Raw genomic sequence first — 19555 nt, 5'->3', positions numbered from 1 at the left:
TTGGGCACTCTGTCCACCCCAGTCTGGGTACCACATGTGAGAACAGTCTTCGGATGACTCTAGTCTCAGCCATCACCTAGCTGGGAGCGAATGAGGGACCCGACAGAGAGCAGCTGGGGCTGTGCCCAGCCCCGGGAGAGCACATCATCGTTAAACCCACGACACTGTGCAGTAGTCTGCACTGCAGGAATGACCGGAATGGCGCTTGAGGCCGACCGGGGGCTTCTGGCTGGGACACACTCTAGGTGGGAACTTTCCTGTGTTGTGCCCCATTTGATCACACAGCTATTTCAAGGCAGCTGCTTTAATTTTTGTTATTTACCTACCTTCTCATCCCCTTCTCCTTTGCTTCAACATTCAATACCCAGGGCAGACACTCAATAAAGGCTAAACTTAATACGGTTACCTCCATACTAATGAGTGAAGAACACTTACATTTCTCTTTCTGACATTAAAATGTCATATTAAATGCAAATTAAAGTGGGCACTATTTTGGTTACGTGCATACTAGGTTTATTTGTTTTTAAATATTGGTGCTAACTTCACCCTGGAATTATTTTAATGTGAGTATAATCGATTTCTCCACTGCTGCTGCCACTTTACGTGACACTGAAGATGCCATATTTCAATCATGTCTAGGGTGGAGGTGGGGGAAAAGGGTGAATTTTAAGGGTCGACAGGCAGGAAAAGGGGCATCTATGGCTTAAACAGGGTGCTTCAACAATAATGCCTTATATTGTGAAAGACTGTAAGTACCTACCATTGGTTCTTGCTGGACTGTCTGTGGTAAGAGGGGAGAAGCCATGTTTACCTTTTATCCCTCAGAACTTTGGACAGTCAGCTTACACACATTGTGAACCAGCCTAAATCAAAACAAAACTTATCCTAGGTACTGGGAAGAAACTCAAAGACTATTCCTGATTTACAGCCAGTCAGCGGCATAATATCTAAATTGACAGGACAGTATGGCAAGCGGATGGATACTATTAGACAATTATTAAACATGCGTTTGTACGGCCTAAGAGCAGAAAAAATCTAAGCTGAATTTTTATACAAGTCTTTATTTACAACTTGTATGACAACTGTACACTTTCTGCAGCCTTGAAAACATTTTTGTACTTGAATGGGAAAATATAGTTTGACCAAATCTTAACTTTATTCTTCATATACATATACTATATGCATACATATAAACATATACATATAATTAATACCAGAACAAGTTGGCAGTCATAAAATTAAAATGAGTAAGTGATATCAAAAGGAAATACAATATAAGATTTCAAAAAATTAAAAATCTGTCTTCTGGTGATTTCTTGGACTTTACGTTTTTGCGATTTTGGTGAAAATTTCTCACAAGTCATTTACCTCAGAAAAATAGTGAGAAAACCCACAAGTCGAACACAGAGTAAATGATTGGTAAACTTGGTAAACAGATGGAAAACTGCTTGGATGCCATTTATGTACAATGTTGTTAAAACTGTATTGATTCCATTTGTGAGGTGAGAGAGAAATTTAGAGTTCCACGTGGATTTCCTTTTTGGATTATGACTAAAAATGAAATCATGAAATTACGAATTCAATAGTCAACCAGAAATAAGAACATACCTAGCAATATCCTTTTTACAAAGGCTAAACTGCAAGGTGGATAACTACAATGTCAAATATCAAACTAACAATTCACAGAACAATCAGTAATACTTAAGACATGAGTATAAGGCTTTAGAGCTGGGATTGTAACCAGTACAACTCCAACTCCAATGTACTAAGGTGTTTTCCAGCTCATCTGAAAAGTTTAAAAAATACTATAGGAAAAAGAAGCCTCTTTCTATCCCCAAATCTTTGATAGAATTTGTTAATCAAAATAAGGCAAATTATTAAATTAGATATGTTTGAATTTTACCATTCATTACACAACCAGAAATTGAGTGTTATAAATGGTGGGGCAATTGTCAAAACATGAAAACTGCAAAACAAGAGTAAACCTGGAAATTATTCTTCTGAGTACAAAGCTTTATGAATTACACATAATCTGTAAACAGCTAGTGACAGCAATGGCATTTCAGTGCATCTGAATTTTAAATAACTAAGGCTATTAAAAAAACCAAAAGCCTACTATTAAAAAATTTAAAAGCCCCCAAATGATTGATTGGCATTTGTGTACAGTCATTTCCTGTATTTATACTAGCATGTTCTTTCTTATTTCAAGCACATTGAAAATCTCCCTTAACTAGTAAAATGAGTCTCTGTAGAACACACATTAGACCACCATGAAAATAATAAAACAAACTCAAATCACACCATTTACTCATCTGTACTTGAATAACAATAAGAATTTCATTATATTTGCTTGGAATTTGACACTACTGGATCAAGTCTGCTGCTTGATTAAAAAATTTAAAAACGAAGAGGAAAGCATCTGACTTCCTAACGGGATAGTTTTCACTAAGTACCAAGCTGACTCCAAAGAGTTATGATTAGTCTCTTACATTCATTAAAAGATTCAAAGATGCATTTGTGTAGATCCTTTTAGTTATGTTAAGCACTTTAGTAATAGGCCAATTCAATTAATAAATCTTAAAAAAATGTTTCATTAAGTTGCTGGAATAAAATCTTTGCTTCATACATTAAACTTAATTTGATTCATAATCTAAGTAATTAAGAGCAAGAAACTATGAAGAAAATCAAAGAAACTATTTGGATCTTGATAAACCTTTAAGGTAGAAGATGATCAAATGTGATTTTAGGGGCAGAAACAAAAAAAACTGTTGGCAACTCTCCTTAGATCTATACAGATTTAAAAGTAAGAGAATAGGGCTTCCCTGGTGGCGCAGTGGTTGAGAGTCCACCTGCCGATGCAGGGGACACGGGTTCGTGCCCCGCTCTGGGAAGATTCCCACATGCCGCGGAGTGGCTGGGCCCGTGAGCCATGGCCGCTGAGCCTGTGCGTCCGGAGCCTGTGCTCCGCAATAGGAGAGGCCACAACAGTGAGAGGCCCGCGTACCGCAAAAAAAAAAAAAAAAAAAAAAAAAAAAAGTAACAGAATAGAAAGATTTAAAGGTAAGAAAACAGAGGAATATGATGTTTATCAACTTTTACTTGTAAGTAGGTTAAGCATTCATCAGTTTCTGCTGGATAAATGTTAGAAACTATGTATCATCAATTTTAAAAGACTACTTAAAAAAGGAGAAAACCTGAAGATACTAAGTTATGATCTATGAAGCTATTTAATAATATCACTTAAAAAGTAAAGTGCTAAGAATCTGTTTAAAAAATACATTGAAAACTAGTTTCAAAGAATGGGGTTTTGATTTTTCCAGGGTCTTTAAAAAGGGCTGGTATTAATTTTTATAAGAAAAATAGCTTTCTTTAACGATGCCGGTAAAATCCAAGAGTATCATAAGTCAACTGAATATCTTTATTTTGTCCTTATTCTCTCTTTGGGCACCACAGCACTGTCAAAAGCATTTTCTGCAAAGATGGAAATGTTCTATATCTGTGCTGTCCAAAATGGTAACACACTTTCCACGGGTGGCTTCTGAGCACTTGAAATGTGGCTGGCGGATTGGGGAACTGAATTCTTCACTTTACTTAATTTAAATTAGCACATGTGGCTGTGAACTGGCTAGTGAATTGGACAACGCAGGTCTAGAATCTACTCTTAACTAGATTAACAAGCAGCCAACGGATGCTAAAGACATTTAGAAGGTGACTTACCCACTTACCATTTCGTCCTTGTGTGTGAGTGTGACTGTGTGTGTGTGTGTGTACAGGTGTGTTTCATTTTTATTTTTTTACTCGGGGAGGATGAAAGTGGCTCTTCCCTCAAAGGTCAGAGTCTAGCCTTCTCTATTTGTGCTTCTCTCTTCTAGGTGACCTGCCCACGCCAAGCATACCAGCAGAGCAGAGGGTAACGCAGAAGAAAGCACTACAGAAACTTTTCACACCATAAAAGCATTTCTCTCATCCAGAAACGCAAAATAAAAAACTTTAAGAGAAAGTTCTTATGAGCAAATCTCCCTATTCTTTGGCAGCAATCATCTGTGTCAGTGTTTATGTAACAACAAATCTCTCACTCTCTTTTGACTAGGGTTGGAATACAGATATACTCAAGTACAAGCGGAGGAGTCCTGACTCCTCAAAGCATCTCTTAAAAGAATCAGCTGAAAACTCTGCTATATTTGAACTTAAGAAAACGGCCAAGTTCATAAAGCATACGTTATAGTAGAACTCAGACTATTTTTGTAGCATCCTGCCCTTGTTAGTGTCTGCCTTTTCCCATCACCTCACCCCCACCATTTTCCAGATTCTTGGACTTCACAGCTCCTGGAACCTGGCTTTGTTTCTCCTGTGTTTGAGTACATGCAATGTTGAAGAAACTATGAAAGTGAAGGACAGTTTGCAGATTTGTATTTTAGGAGACAGGTAAATGGCAGGTAAGAGCATCTTCTGATTAACCAGAAGACTGTTTACTTTGTATTAATGCAACTTTTGTTTTCAACAAAAAGTTTTAAGTGTGTCTGCATTTGAGAGAACTTGGCTTCACGAGTACTAACTTATGAGTCTTATTAATGTGAAATATAAAATGTAATTCATGCCTAGTAGCCCTAACCCAGCTTCAAAGAGAGTTCTAGACTTAGAACTTCAGATCTGACTTTAAACATTTCAGGAACAGTACATAGCCTATTTATTTGGGCAATCTTTTACATTTTTCTTAGTGAGTGTTCCAAAATAAGGAGAAGATCCCTAGTGGAAAAGATGTAAGTAGAAAATGCCACAGAAAGGTAGAAGGAAAATAATTATCTAATATTAGTAAAGTGCTGTGAATCTTGCAGTAAAGTATAAATAATACATAAGTGACTAGAAGTAGTAAATAATATTAAGACATTCATCTCTAATAGTGACATCTATAAAATAAACACCCTATAGATTGTATATACAGTAATCACTGTCCATAGGTTGACAAATACACCGAGAATAAACATGAGTTCCTTTTATAACTTTTACAATATCAATGCTAATCAAATTATTTTCCTTTGTCAATTTAGAGATCTCTAAGGCAACGGTGCCTGCGCAGAAGTCTCCCATACACATTAAAGCCTCAGCATGCTTTGCTAATTTTCTTTTTCTCACTTTGAGATGGCTCTTCTCGTGATATTTAATTATTCTTTTAAGCTCTGAGTCAATATAATTTAGGATATTTGATAGCCCCATTGTCCTTAAATTTTGAGGGTACGGACACCTTCTCTGATGATTTCATCTCCAGACCCTAAACATCTAATTCAGAGCCTGGCAGTGATGTATTAGGAATATAAAGGCTCTCCTTGAATACACACACACACACACACACACACACACACACACATGAAGTCTACTCTTGTCTTCATTTTTTTTTTTTTTAAAGAAGATGTTGGGGGTAGGAGTTTATTAATTAATTTATTTATTTTTGCTGTGTTGGGTCTTCGTTTCTGTGCGAGGGCTATCTCTAGTTGTGGCAAGCGGGGGCCACTCTTCATCGCGGTGCACGGGCCTATCGCGGCCTCTCTTGTTGCGGAGCACAGGCTCCAGACGCGCAGGCTCAGTAGTTGTGGCTCACGGGCCCAGGTGCTCCGTGGCATGTGGGATCCTCCCAGACCAGGGCTCGAACCCGTGTCCCCTGCATTAGCAGGCAGATTCTCAACCACTGCGCCACCAGGGAAGCCCTTGTCTTCATTTTAAACAAAATTTTCTGTGGGGCTACTATGTATAATTAAGGGAGACATGGTTTGCAAACCAGACACAGCAGCGGACCTAGATAACTGCTAGGAAGTTGGTAGTGAGTTTCAGCCACCACAGATTTCTTCCCATCTCATCAGATCATCCTATCCTCATGGCTTTAAATCACTATCTTAGATTTAGTAATGGGTTAACAGTTTCAAAATGAAAATAGATGCTTTCCCCTCCACTCATAAACATGTACAGTTAATACTGTGTGCCCAGTTAATGTCCACTGAAGGGAAGGACAATTAGAATATAAATTATTTTTTGTCTGCTCTTTTTTATTGAATGATCATGTAATAAAATCAGGAGATTTTATGTGAACTATTACCTTAGGAACATTTGTTAAGACAAGTATAGGTTTAATAGTGTTAGCACTTCTATCTGCCTGGATATTTGTTCAAAATTAGGCCTCTTCTTTTTCCGATAATCGATTCTACTCACTAGGAATGGATCTGCCTTGACAGCCTTCGGTTACTTTCCGATTTCTAAGTTCACTTATATACAGCATACAAACCTATCTCACAGAATATTATTGGAAAATGTTAGAAAGCAGAAAAATACTGAAGAGAGACGTAATTGCTGAAATAGAATTGTTAGGAAACATCCATAGACCACAACTGCTAAAACTCATATACTTGCCATAATTAGCTTCGGGTCTCTTATTTCTCAAATAAACTAATGTCCCTTTCTCTATCATTTTAAGTGCAGTGTGAAGAATTCAAGCATACTTCAAGATAACATTAAATATAAGTTTTAAAGTTTTTATATTTATAAATACATGGGAATTGGATTGATAAAAGGCTGTTTAAAAACAAAATTATGAGTACGTATTTTCCAGGAACATAATCAGTGATTTAAAAGAGATGGATGTCATCATATTTGTGCTGTCCTTCATTTTATAAAAAGGGAGATAAATATTGATACTTCCGTGATTTAGGGGGATGGGGAGGGGCAGAAATTAGCTGTGTCGGTAGCAAATTATTTTATGTTTTTTAGGCTTCTGAGAAAGAAACAGTATTTATTGCACAACTTTAGAACAATAAAATTATCTTGCTTAAATTGGACACTAAAATATTTTCAAATTTTTCCATAAAATAAACATATACCAATTATTATTTAAATATGCTTTATACAAAGTAAAAAACTGGATGACAGATACATTGAGAATGGCCTCCCTCATATAAAAACTTCATGATACAAAATATTCGAATCATTATAGTTACAAAGAATTAACTCTGAAATTGCTTTCTAAATGTAGTGAAACTGGGTTGCACATCTACTAAAATAAGCTGCCATTTTGACAGTTGGGACTATAGGAAAAGAGATTATCATTATTGAACGGAAAAGCCCTTTTAACATATAAAAAGGGAAAAATTTTAAAACATGCTAAAGTAATTTTCAAAGATTCTGAGATCCCATCTTATTTTGTTCTGTTCAGTCCTTCCTACCCTGTAAGGGTAGGACTCCTGCTCACTGTTAAGGAGTACAATCCTGCATCAGTTCAACAGCCATTTCTAGGCAAAGAGTCACTTTGTAATATAAGGATAAAAAGTCAAAACATGCTCCCATAGTTGAATGAACAGACAACAAGAAGCATGTTGTTATTCTGCCCCTAGCAAAAAGCAAGATGCCAAGCACCTTCCTCTCCCTTTAGGATCACAGGTTCTTATCCCAGTAGCTGTAAACTAACTAGGTTTACACTATCTGTGGGTTGTGGATGCTTTTTCAGATAAACCTCATGTGTTCCAACTGGGGAAAAGTGTAACACTCCTGGAGTCTGAGATCTGGATCACTGGAGATTAAATGCAGGGAGCTGGGATAAATTCAAAAATTTAGAATTTTATTTCAAGTAAATTCTTATATCAGAATAAAGATTTTCAAGTTTTCAACACAGTGTTATCTTTAAAAGATGAATGCTTGTCGGAGCGCAAGAGACACTACAAAATATTTCATATCATTAGATATGAATAAATAAAACTGCAGTTGAAAAGGAAGTGTGAGTAAAATAGCTCAAAAATAAAATGTACCTTTTCTTCAACCTAAATCCCCCTTCCCCTCACAATCACTTACTGTTGGTTTGTTTGCACAGCACCGGTTTTCATGCCTTGCTGAAGACTGCTGATATATATGGGCTGATGTTTCTGACTGGAAACATTTAGCTCAAGTTTGTACAACTGAGCTTTTATCATACAGACAAAGCAGTAAGACCGTAACAAAATAACAGCAGACAGTATTATCCTTATTATAATGAATCATCTCATTAGCCAATTTTACCAGGCTGGGCCATCAAACAGAAATAATTCAATGCTGATCAATTTTAGAAAATGGAGCCTTTGTTTTGGTACTTCTTTTTCTTGGTTATTATTAAATAATCAGACAAATACTAAAAAAGGTATGATCGAGTTTTTGCAAGTTTTTTGAAGATACGTACAGCTGTATTATGTACTCTCTTTTTAAGATGCAGTAAGCATAATATTTGCTGGATTTTTTTTCCCCTTTACAAACTTCTTAAATACACACTGCAGAATATAAATTTCATGCTTTTGTAGTCTTTAGTTATTAACTCTGTATTTTCTCACCCTGGTTAGAGGGAAAACAGAAAATAAGCTTTTTGTTCACAAGAACTCAGACAGGGGGTGATGGCTCAACCCCAACCTTAGCGCACTAACTCTGTGCTGACTCCACAGTGTGCCCAGCGTCATCGCCAGAGAAAGAGAAATGTAAAAATCCTGTCCAAAGCTGAGCAAAGGAAACGGGGTCCTCACTGGGACAGCAAAGTTCTATTCCTGACTTTTAAGAAAACACCACAGAATGTTTAGAAATAAAGTTTCTGCTATGGAATGAAAGCAATATACTAAAATTTAAACATACTGTAAAGGTGAGTGAAACTTACGAACGTAAGCACCAAAATAATGGCATGCTGAAGAAAAATAAGATGGAAAACTTCCTTCTAAAAGCTTGGCACTTTCCTCTCCCATTTAGAGAAACATATCTGAGCAGAGGGGTGGGTAGGAGACCAGGACTGGGACAGTAAATAGAGAACTAAAATTAAAACCTCTCCTCTCATGGGATATAATCCATTTAACAAACAGCTCATGGACTCTGATTTTCATCTATCTTATTTTGCAGCTATATTTCCCAATAATTTTAATTTTTACCAAGGTGAGTGTTCATGCCCTGTTTTAAAACTGTTGGATCCTTACTCTGATTTGTGAAATAAAGGGACAGGGAGGGGTGGAGGTGGGGGAGGGTTACCCATCTTAAATCATTTTTAATCTTTCATTGTCAAAACTTTCTATGTTGATTAGGTCTGCTTGCCCTCCTGAAACCCCACGATGCATTCCACTCGCTGGTTCTCTCCATTACTACTAAGTCTTCCTGCTTTTCTTCTGACCAGGCAGAAGTACTCACACTGAGCTCAGACTTCTGTACTTAATGTAAAAAATTAGCACAATGCATGGAGTCATTTCTGTGTATATTCTAATACCTTTCTTCAAGTACAGTTTCTGAGGACAAATGAAAACACCTAAAATAGTGTTTAGGTCAATTTCTTATTAAAAAAAGGAAATAAGGATTTAAAATCAAACACTGGAATATAGTTTCTGAAAATTCTTGATTATGTTTAGCTTGATTTAAAGTTACTCATTTGTATTTAATACACAAAACTAAATGAAACCTGAACTTCTAAATAGCAAGTATATGAAATAAAATCTTCTTAATAGGTGACCTATCCAAAACCGAAAACAAATAATCGACCTAGTTTCAGTAAATTTTTGCTTTACTGGGCTCTGGGCTATGGTGCAAGAAAAAGGCTGGAGGGGAACTGAAATATAATTTGGGGCCAATATGGAAAGTTAGGCAGAGACATTTCATGATCAAATGAATGACATTTTGCATTTATATAGCACCTTATATAGTCAAAGTGCTTTACAATCATTATTACTTGACAGCCATTCATCAATGTAAATAAACATAGTTTATAATCTGTCAACAAATGTAAGCACTTTGGGGCAACCAAATACCCAAGAGAATCTACTCAGTAGCAAACTCTTAGACTAGTACATAGAGTTAAGAAAAAATACGACAGCCACCTGTCATAACATCAGACACAAGAAGTCACTTATTGATCCTAACGACTGATACTAAGATGTTAAGTATTAGGAATTATTGAGAAATAGCAGGTTTTATGTTAAGGAATAAGTAAGACAAATGAGGTGCAAGTCAACAAGGAAATTACCCCAAAGGTAAGGCCACCTATGACTCATAAGTATATAAAAAATACATCTTTTATATACTTTTATATGTGGAGGGCAGTTGCAACGAAATGTCAGCCCATTGCTAGAATCTGATCCTCAGTTACTGTGATATTCCAAAAAAAGAAGAAAAATGAACACACTGCCTGATTTTTTTTCTTCTGTAACTTCTCCCCAAATAACCTAACCAGTGCATTCACTTCTGCCAGCAAATAAGATAGTAGGAAATAATGAAATTCTATTTATGTTTTAAAAATAGTTTCCAAATCTTTGGACAAATTTAATTTCCTATAAAACAATGTGAAAACTCAGTTTTTCCCTCTAAATAGTTCTATCAGGTGCCTTAGGTAAGATCTGATTAGCACCTCTGCCAATGTATTTATGTCTTTGCAAAAAGTGCACTTGCCAACCATTTTACATAGTAAGTATGCAAGTTATTTGAAGTGCATTTGGAAAACAATTGAAAACACAGATTAATACATCATAAAAAGATTAATTCCCTTTAAACAAAGACATTCTTAGAAAGCATGGTAACACAGACACACAATAAAGAATATAAATTGTATATCAATTATTGGCAGAAAATCTAATTCATTACAAAGCCTACACCATTGGGGAAAGGACATTTTCATACAAAGAAAAGTACTACACTAATATACAACACTTGTAATTGGGCATTTAAAAATTTTTTGGCACATTAAAAGGAACCAAAAGGACTACAAAATAAAGGACCAAGAAACTAAAACATTATAGATACAGAAGAGAGAAAGTCCTCAAATGGAAAACAACTAAATACATGAAATACAGACAAAATATAAGCTGGCTGAATTTCCTGAAATGTTATATGTAACAGAAGTATGCTTTGAATGCGGGGTGTTTTTTATTCTAATGGCAGGACTTGTCTACCTTGCTGTGGCTGGCTGGACGTGGCCCGGGTAAGACCTTCTCGTGCTGGTGGCTTGTCTCTGCCTCGCCAGGAATGACTGCCCCGAACCTGTACTAGCAAGTCTGTCTTCTGCCGCCTTTTTATGCAGAGTCATTCCCTACGTAACACGGAAAAAAAGTAATCAGTGAAAAAATAATGGAACACACCCTCACAGAAGAAAATTTCATCGCGCAGAATTTGTTACCTGACGACATAAGGCACAATTAGGAACGTTCACTCTGCTCATGATAGATTAAAATCTTAGAGACATTTAAGTTCCAACAATTAGGTACAAATCTTTTGGAAAAATTAAGGCTGAATTTTCTGAATTTACAATAACCCAAACAATAGATTATAATAGAGATGGATCTTTGGAATGCATCGTCCATACTCAATCATACATACTTCCCTTTCGAATCAAATGCATAAAGTGATTTTCCAAGAAAAAAAGGGCAATTGATTGGTAGCAGTTGATTCACGTGGGGATATGGAAATCAGAGGGTTTAGTTAGAATAGAAAACCACAAAAGCACTTGTTCTTTCTTAGGGTGGAAAGTCACACCAGGTATAATACATACCACCACGCTGCTTTTCTTCACAGGCACACTTGTTAAGGGAAGTTCCTGACGGCTGGCCCACACAGCGGGCCCAAGGAGCGCAGGGGTCCTTCCCGAGGACTGGAGAAGGAGGCCTACCCGCTTAGAAGGGGGACGAGCCCACCTGCCGGGCCCAGGGCACCTGAACGGGAGGGAGAACCTGTGGCGCTCTCTAAACGCGGAGGAGTGAACAGTGAGGACCCCGAGTAGATCCGGTAAAAAGGGTTTCGGTTCTCATTTAATAAGCTAGCGAAGAACCCTGGCCAGAGAAGCAGGAAGAACTGGGAGCGGCAGCTTTGTCTCACCGGTGATTGGAAGCGAGATGACGGGAGGAAGCGGACGCCGGCAACAGGGAAGGAGGAGAAACAGAGCCGGGAGAGAGGCGGAGCAGGCGCCAGAGGCGCTGGGCAAACCCGCACAGAAGGCAGAAGGCAAGACAAACCTCCCAACTCCCGTCAGCTCCAAGGAAACTGGGGTCATGGCTCTGCGTTTCAAACAGACCCCAATGCACAACATTCTCCACTCTCCCCACGAGAAAACCCAGGATGTGCTTTTTACTCAGTTTGGAATTAAAGCATTTAAGGATCTGAATAAAATGGACAAATCTGTTAATTTGGCTACATAAATTAACAATTATATTTTATTTAAAATATACCTTTTTAACTTTCATATTCTAAACAACTTATTCAAATTCTAGACTCCCCTTCAAGATCTCAGTATCCATCATGAGGCCATTCCCTGAGATACTTAATACCTTTTCCCAGCACTCACCATCCTCACTTCCAGTTCGGTTGTCTGGGATGCAGAACTTTCTGAATGTATGTATGAAGCTGTTACCGGCTACCCTATCTGAACATAACTTGTGTGATCCTACTGGGAGTTATTCCTTCACTCTCCGCAGAGCTGAAAACTAGGATTCTTCTTTAATACCACGTCACAGAATAAATCAGTTTTGTTCCATAAGAAACACAATATGTGAAGTCATAAAAATCAATCAGGTATATGAAATCACTAATACGGACTGAGGGGCAGAGCTCCCAGATTGCTAACATTAACCTTGAAGGAGGACGAAGAGAAAACAATGTGGGTGAAGTCAGGACTAGTTCCCAGAGACCTTCCTTAAACACAGGTTTTTCTTATTTTTTACATTTTAATTTTCAATTAATCTATATTTGTTAACAGTAATGGTAATGTAAACCCAGTATGATTTCCTTTTTTGTTTTTTAAAATTGTGATAAAAATCTTAAATATGTAGTACCAAGGCAAATATAAATGTGGACATGTCATAAAACTGTATGAAATTTTGACAAAGTTCAAATCACATTATTAGGAGACCTGGGACATGAACCTTTCAGACACAGTATCAATTATAACGGTAAAATGGTATAATTTACAATTGTAATTGTAAAACGGTACTGTGCCAGTTACACAACTACAGGGTCAGAGGGGTATGATGAAAGGAATCGGGTCCAACTTCCTATCTCAGGCAGCTAACGCTTTGAAAAGGCGGAGTGGTCTTATTGGGAAGAAGAACAAAGCAGAAAAAGAAGAAAAGGTCTAAGAAAAAAAATATTGAAAAAGTACAGCATTCTTCAAAATCCATAGCTCTTCATATCCAGAAAAGTCTTACTGAAGCCCAAAATGCTGATAAGCATTTATTTTCCCCTGCAATACGTTTAAGATTTTTTGTTGTAAAATTCAATTTCAAAACCTTCAGCTGTTCAGGGTCTAAGACTGTGAACATTTACCAAAACCTGAGAGACAGTTAAACTATTTTCATTACAAGTACCGCTCCTGCAAAGGCACTGAAATAGTACCACAAAACAAAAGCTACCGTATCTGTGTTTAGATATTATTAAAGTCCCTACCACCCGAGAATAAAATGGTCCTGAGAGACAGAAATCTTTCTATCCTCTAGGACAAGGATAATGATGTGTCCACAATGTTCTAGCCCCGTTTACGGTGGTTCCTGTATCTGTTGTTTGGCCCTAAGATGAGCATTAGGGTTTTGTTAGTGTGTGTTAGGACAGTAATTACTTTCAGATTCATTTGGTAGAATTAATTCTACAGTAAAGGGAGTATAATAAATGATACATATTCACTGAATTTCGTAATATGTTTTGATGTGTTATTTTCTTACCATATTGTACCAGGCACTAACAATATATTTCTCCTCCATCTCTCTTTGACTCTTTGTTTTCTCATATTCTTTCTAAAAAGCAAGCACATGTAAGCATGTTAAGATGAAAAACAATTCAACATAAATAAAATACTCACAATAAACTATCTAAGTTCACGGGCACAACTCTACAGTCAGCTCTCTATATCCATGGGTTCCACATCCACGGATTCAACCAACCCCAGATCGAAAATGGTAAAAAAAAAAAACAACCAACCAAACAAACAACCAGGAAGTTCCAAAAACCAAAACTTGAATTTGCCACGCATAGGCAACTATTTTTTTTTAAAGTATGGATATCTTTTTTTAAAATTAATGAATTATTTTTGGCTGCGTTGGGTCTTCGTTGCTATGCGTGGGCTTTCTCTAGTTGCGGCGAGCCGGGGCTACTCTTCATTGCAGAGCGTTGGCTTCTCATTGCGGTGGCTTCTCTTGTTGTGGAGTACGGGGTCTAGGCGTGCGGGCTCTAGAGCGCAGGTTCAGTAGTTGTGGTGCACAGGCTTAGTTGCTCTGCAGCATGTGGGAATCTTCCCGGACCAGGGCTCGAACCCGTGTCCCCTGCATTGGCAGGCGGATTCTTAACCACTGCGCCACCAGGGAAGTCCCCATAGGCAACTATTTACATAGCATTTACATTGCATTAGGTATTATAAGTAATCTAGAGATGGTTTAAAGCACATGGATGATGGGCTTAGATTTTATGCAAATAACCACATTCACTACTTTCTACGAGGGACTTGCGCATCCATGGATTTTGGTAACTGTGACTCGTGGATGTTGAGGGACCACTGTGCACAGCAAGGCTTCTAGAATCGAAAATTTAAAAATCAAATGTCTTATCATATTACAGTAAACTACCTCCAATGAATAGAATTGCCGATCCCGTTCGTGGAGCTGATTTTTAAGAGCTTGTATTTCTGGTGCTGCTCCTTGATTTTGTTTAGGATCTAAAGTACGGATAACCTGCAAAAAGTAATAAAAGAAAAACTTTAAAAGTCTCAAACCCAAGGAGTGTAATATCTAAGGAAGCAGTCATTAAAAAAAAAGATAAACCTTATGAGACTCAAAAGTTATCTTACGTGGACACTTTAAAATCTGAATGTATAAAATGATATCCAGTTGTTACAATTCTTAATTATATAAAAATTTAGAATTATGTGAAAGAGTCAGTGATAAGAAGTAATTCTGGCTTGAAATTAATCACACTACAGCAGACACTACTGACAGCAATCTTCCCTTTTCCGTTCCTCTGACTTGGTTCAGGGGCCTCTGCCTCTGACCAGATGTGCGAGGATGGAGCGGGTCCCAGTGGTCCACAAGCCTGTCTCTGTGGTCCTTCTCCTTTGCCAGACGCTGGGTTTACACACAGCCTGGTGACACAATTCTAGCTGGCCCACCAGAGGGCTTCTGGGAAGGGTCTTTGCTTTTTGGCTCAGCAGTTTTACTATCAAAAATGATCAACCCCATAGAAAACTTGAAAGAGCGGAACAATAAAAACCCATTTCCTTTAACCTGGATTGACCAACTGCAGCACTGCCACCTTTGTCTCATGACACATGACCCTCAAGCACTTCAACACGCATCTCCTTAGACTAAGGACATCCTCCCACAACATCTGTAAGAAAGTGAACCTCTCTATAAGTCATCACGATTCAGCCCAAATCCACATTTCCACAGGTGTCCCCAATCCAGGATCGCTGCATTTGGCAGGGAGGTCCCTTCGGGCTCCTTTACAGGAGAACAGCTTCTGGTGTTCCATGATGCTCCAGTGCCTATTTCTGCTTTCATAATGTGGATTCTCATCCCAAAGTCTGGATTTATCTGATGCCTTCCTGAAGGTGTTACTTAACTTGCTCCAGTAACCTCCTTTTCCCTGGGAACTGGAGCTAGGCCAGAAGCCCTGAGCACTGCCAACAGCAAGGCTCATCTGGAGACAGAGGTGGGCCCTCCCGCCAGGCACAGCCGATTTTGACAATTAGGCAAGGTGGGGCTGCCACTCATTTCCTACATAGAAGGGTGATTCCCTCTTGGTAACGAGTAAGTAACCTGGGGCTGGGGCGACCTGTTTTGATCACGGCCTCTTGCTCTTTTTGTCGAAAGACTCCTCGTGTCCTTCTGTGTGAGAGGTCACCGTTCAGGCACTGTATTTTGAAACATCAGCGAAACACAATGAGAAAGTGCAGTGAGAGGCCCACAGACTCACACTTACACTTTTGGCTTTCTCTAAGTATTTTTTATATCTTTCTTCCATTTGCTTCATTTCCTCTTCTTTCTTCCGTAAAGCTTCTTGTAATTCTTCAATTTTTAAGGCTATCGGTGAGACAGTAAAAAATTAAAAATTTTTTAGACCTAACAACTTGAAAATATTTCAACTGACAAAATAGTAAACAGCTTTGAGAGACTGTTTTGTCTATACTTATATATAATTTTATTTTTTTAAATTCACAATTTTTTTAAACAAAAAGCTTTTCTTAGAAATAAACAAAAACTACACTATGGAAGTGCACAAATTAAAAAGTATTCATGGATGGCTGAAGGGATAAACAAAATGTGGTCTATTTACACAAATAGTTGATTATTCAGCCTCCATTCTGATACACGTTACAATATGGAGACATTATACTAAGTGAAAATGAAAGCCATTATGTGAAGTGAAAGAAGCCGGACACAAAAGGGCAAATATTGTATGATTCCACTTATATGAATTACCTAGAAGAGTCAAGTGCATAGGGACAGAAAGCAGAACAGAGGCTACCAGGGGCTGGGAAGAGGGGAGGAGGGAAGTGGTTAACAGGTAGAGAGTTTCAGTTTGGGAAGATGAAAACGTTCGGGAGATGGACAATGGCTGTACAACAGTGTGAAAGTACTTAACATGTCCCTGAACTATATACAATGGACTGGCCAAAAAATTCGTTCGGGATTTTCATCGCAACTCACGGAAAAACCCGAACGAACTTTTTGGCCAACCCAATACTTAAAAATGGTTAAAATGGTCATTTTTATGTTATGTATATTTCACTACAATACTAAAAAAGTAAAAGTCTGTGTCCTTCTCCCACATCCACAGAGAAGAATTGATAAAGTCAAGCTACAAACGGGTGTAAATATCAACCAAAGGAAAAGTCTGGCTGACTTAATGACACTGTGAAAAAAATTTCATAAAATATGCATTAGCATCCATCGTTAAGGAAAAACTCACAACTAAATTAGAAATTTAAGAAGTACTGTAAAGATGATTATGTGTGTGTGTGTGTGTGTGTGTGTGTGTATACTCTTTCTGTGAACAGGGCAAATTCCTTAATTGCTAGAAAATATAATAGGGCCTATTTCTAAAAAAACCGAATTTTATTTAAACTCATCACTAGCGCTAACCAACTGAAAACTACTCTAATTGGGAAAACTCACAGCTGTTGTTGAATCTCGGCTCAAGGTCCTCGATGATGGCTCTCTTCTTCTGCAGCTCATTATTGGCCTCATGCAGCTTCTCTCTGTAACAAAAGATGTTAACACTCTTACCTACCACTGTTTTGCATTTTTTCACTTGAAATGAAAGATATAAATTCTTTCTTTATGGGATACACTAGCATAGCACACAAGTGCTATGAAACAAAGATGAAAAAACTAATCCAACATAAACGTATTTTCTAAATGACTAAAAAATAGAGACAAAAATCTCAGAGTTTGAAATAGTAGTCATTCTTTTATATAAACCCTGCACAAGAGGTTAGAAATAACTTAATGATCTTTATTGTTTCTAGGAATAAGGATATCGTAAACATTAAATTTAAAACTTTGCTGAGGTTTTATAATGCAAAACTCTTGCAAAAAAATTGAAGCTCCTAAAATAAGAATAGAAAGAACAGTACACTCCAATAAAAAAGAATAAATTAATGGTACATGCACCCACGTGGAGAGATATCATAGAACAATGTTGAATAAAGTCAGACACAAAAGGATAATACTATATGATTTTTTTTATATGAAGTTCAGAAAGTGGCAAAACTAACAAAGGGTGATAAGAGATCAGCAGTGGCTAGTCTGGGGATGTAATCAATTAATTAAAAGAGAGAACAAAGAATCCTGGGGTGTTGCTGGAAACATGCTATTGATCTGGGCTACCTGCCTATGTAGGAAAACACTCATCAAGCTGTAGACCTAGGAACTCAGGATTTGTATACTTTATTGTAAGGTATATTCCAATATAAAAGTAAAAGAATGAATGAACAGAAGTTTTTTCCTAGTATTTACATAATGTGTAATTCTCTATACTATTTAGTGCGGCACTCTGTAATATGAGAGGGAAAAAAGGCTGCAAAAATTGGAAAATACAGAAAAACACGAAGAAAAAATAGAGTACTTTGTTATATCTATTTCTGGTCTTTTCTATGCATAATACTTTAATAAATCTTTGTTGAGGGTATACACACACACACACACACACACACACATGCAGACATATGTTACACAAAATAAATATATACAGTTTAAATAAGAAAAACTAAGCCCAGTGAAGAAAAAGGTTAAGAAATAAAAATTATCCCAGAACCTTAAAAATGCCATGTGTTCCTATCTCTTTCCCAGTGGTAACCAAAATCAAGAATTTTAACCATTCTCATGATTTTTGTGATGGGCCTCTGTGTATATTCCTGAACACTACACATTGCTTAATTTTGCCCTATTTTTACTTTACACATTAATTATACTGTATGTACTGTTCTGTGACCTCCATTTTTTACTTAACATGCTGTTCTTGAGATTCATTTATGTTCATGTGTTAGCCCTGGTTTATACCTTTTTATTGCTGTACAGTGTTCTATTGTTTGAATATATCCCAATCTATTTATCATTTTACAGTTGGTGATATTTGTATTGTTTCTGCTTTTCTGTGATTAAAAACAATGTTCTTTCTTGTTAAACACACAACTTGTGAGGAAAGAAGTGTGTCCAGACATTACCCAGTGCTCTTGAGCTCCTATGTTGTTTCTACTTCTGGCCATGAAGGTATGGATAACTGTTACTGGACTTGCTCTCCTGCTAATAACAAGTAGGAAGCTGGGCAAACTATGTAAAACAACTGTTTCAGAAGGTGGACAGTAAGCAGTACAAGATTCTGATCCTCAGAGAAAGAAAACCAGAGTGGGAACCCCTATGATCTCTCTGGCTTTCTGTCTGCAGTCAGGAGGAGATCACAGGAAGGGTGTGCCCATCCCCCTGAGCTGAGGACAAAGAGGTTAGAACGTGGGGAGGCAGATGCGGCTAGAATTTTTGGAGCACAGAGTAAGAGATGAAAGAGCTATGTAAGAAAAGATCACCATAAATCGGCATATGGGTGCGCTTAAGTGTTTGGATTAATGCTAAATTGCATGTTTCTAGGAATGGACACCACGAGGTTTGTCAAGGGACAACTACAGAAGAATGAAAAATTACTGGGGCTCTGAGAGGGAAAAATCCCAAAAGTCCACACATTTGAGTTCCAACTAGTCAGAGTTGTGTTCTCACTGAAACTGAGACATTTGGTAGGGACCTCGAAGTACAGAGCTTTTCAACTGGGGACAATTTTGCCCTCTTGGGGCTGTCTAGAGATAATTTTGATTGTCACAACTTAGGAGGGTGTTACTGGCTTCTAGTGGGGAGGGGAAAGAGATACTGCTGACTATCCTACAATGCACACAACCACCGCCTACAACAACAACAAAAAGTCATCAGAGGGAAATGAATAATAACTAAATAAACTACCTTATAGTCACTTTTTAAAAATAAATATTTGAAACTGACAAAAAAAACCCAAAGCCCCAATGTTCTTTCACACTTTCTTCTAAATGTCTCCTGGTAAACATGGACCA

The 19555-nt window shown here is 37.5% G+C and overlaps 1 protein-coding gene across 5 annotated transcripts in view; it reads right to left on the bottom strand.

Annotated features, from left to right (window-relative positions):
* HOOK3 (hook microtubule tethering protein 3) overlaps positions 1 to 19555 on the bottom strand; it is a 129209-nt gene that overhangs the window by 24988 nt on the left and 84666 nt on the right. For 4 of the 5 annotated variants that reach the window (XR_012328895.1, XR_012328896.1, XR_004524258.2 and 1 more), the window contains exons 18-22: positions 17118 to 17200; positions 15922 to 16022; positions 14571 to 14675; positions 13674 to 13745; positions 10920 to 11056 (exon numbers count right to left, since the gene is read on the bottom strand). Coding sequence is in view for 2 of the 5 variants with exons in the window: in XM_073798542.1 (XP_073654643.1) it covers positions 10920 to 11056; positions 13674 to 13745; positions 14571 to 14675; positions 15922 to 16022; positions 17118 to 17200 (498 nt within the window). In the remaining 3 variants the exon portion in view is untranslated. Of the gene's footprint in view, positions 1 to 1045; positions 11057 to 13673; positions 13746 to 14570; positions 14676 to 15921; positions 16023 to 17117; positions 17201 to 19555 lie in introns of those variants that run through there. The other variant, XM_019921282.3, reaches the window with a different exon arrangement.

This window comes from Tursiops truncatus, chromosome 21, assembly GCF_011762595.2.
Source record: "Tursiops truncatus isolate mTurTru1 chromosome 21, mTurTru1.mat.Y, whole genome shotgun sequence".
Taxonomy (NCBI): Eukaryota; Metazoa; Chordata; class Mammalia; order Artiodactyla; family Delphinidae; genus Tursiops; species Tursiops truncatus.
Note: the sequence above shows the minus strand (reverse complement) of the source record. Positions and strands in the feature narration are given on the sequence as shown.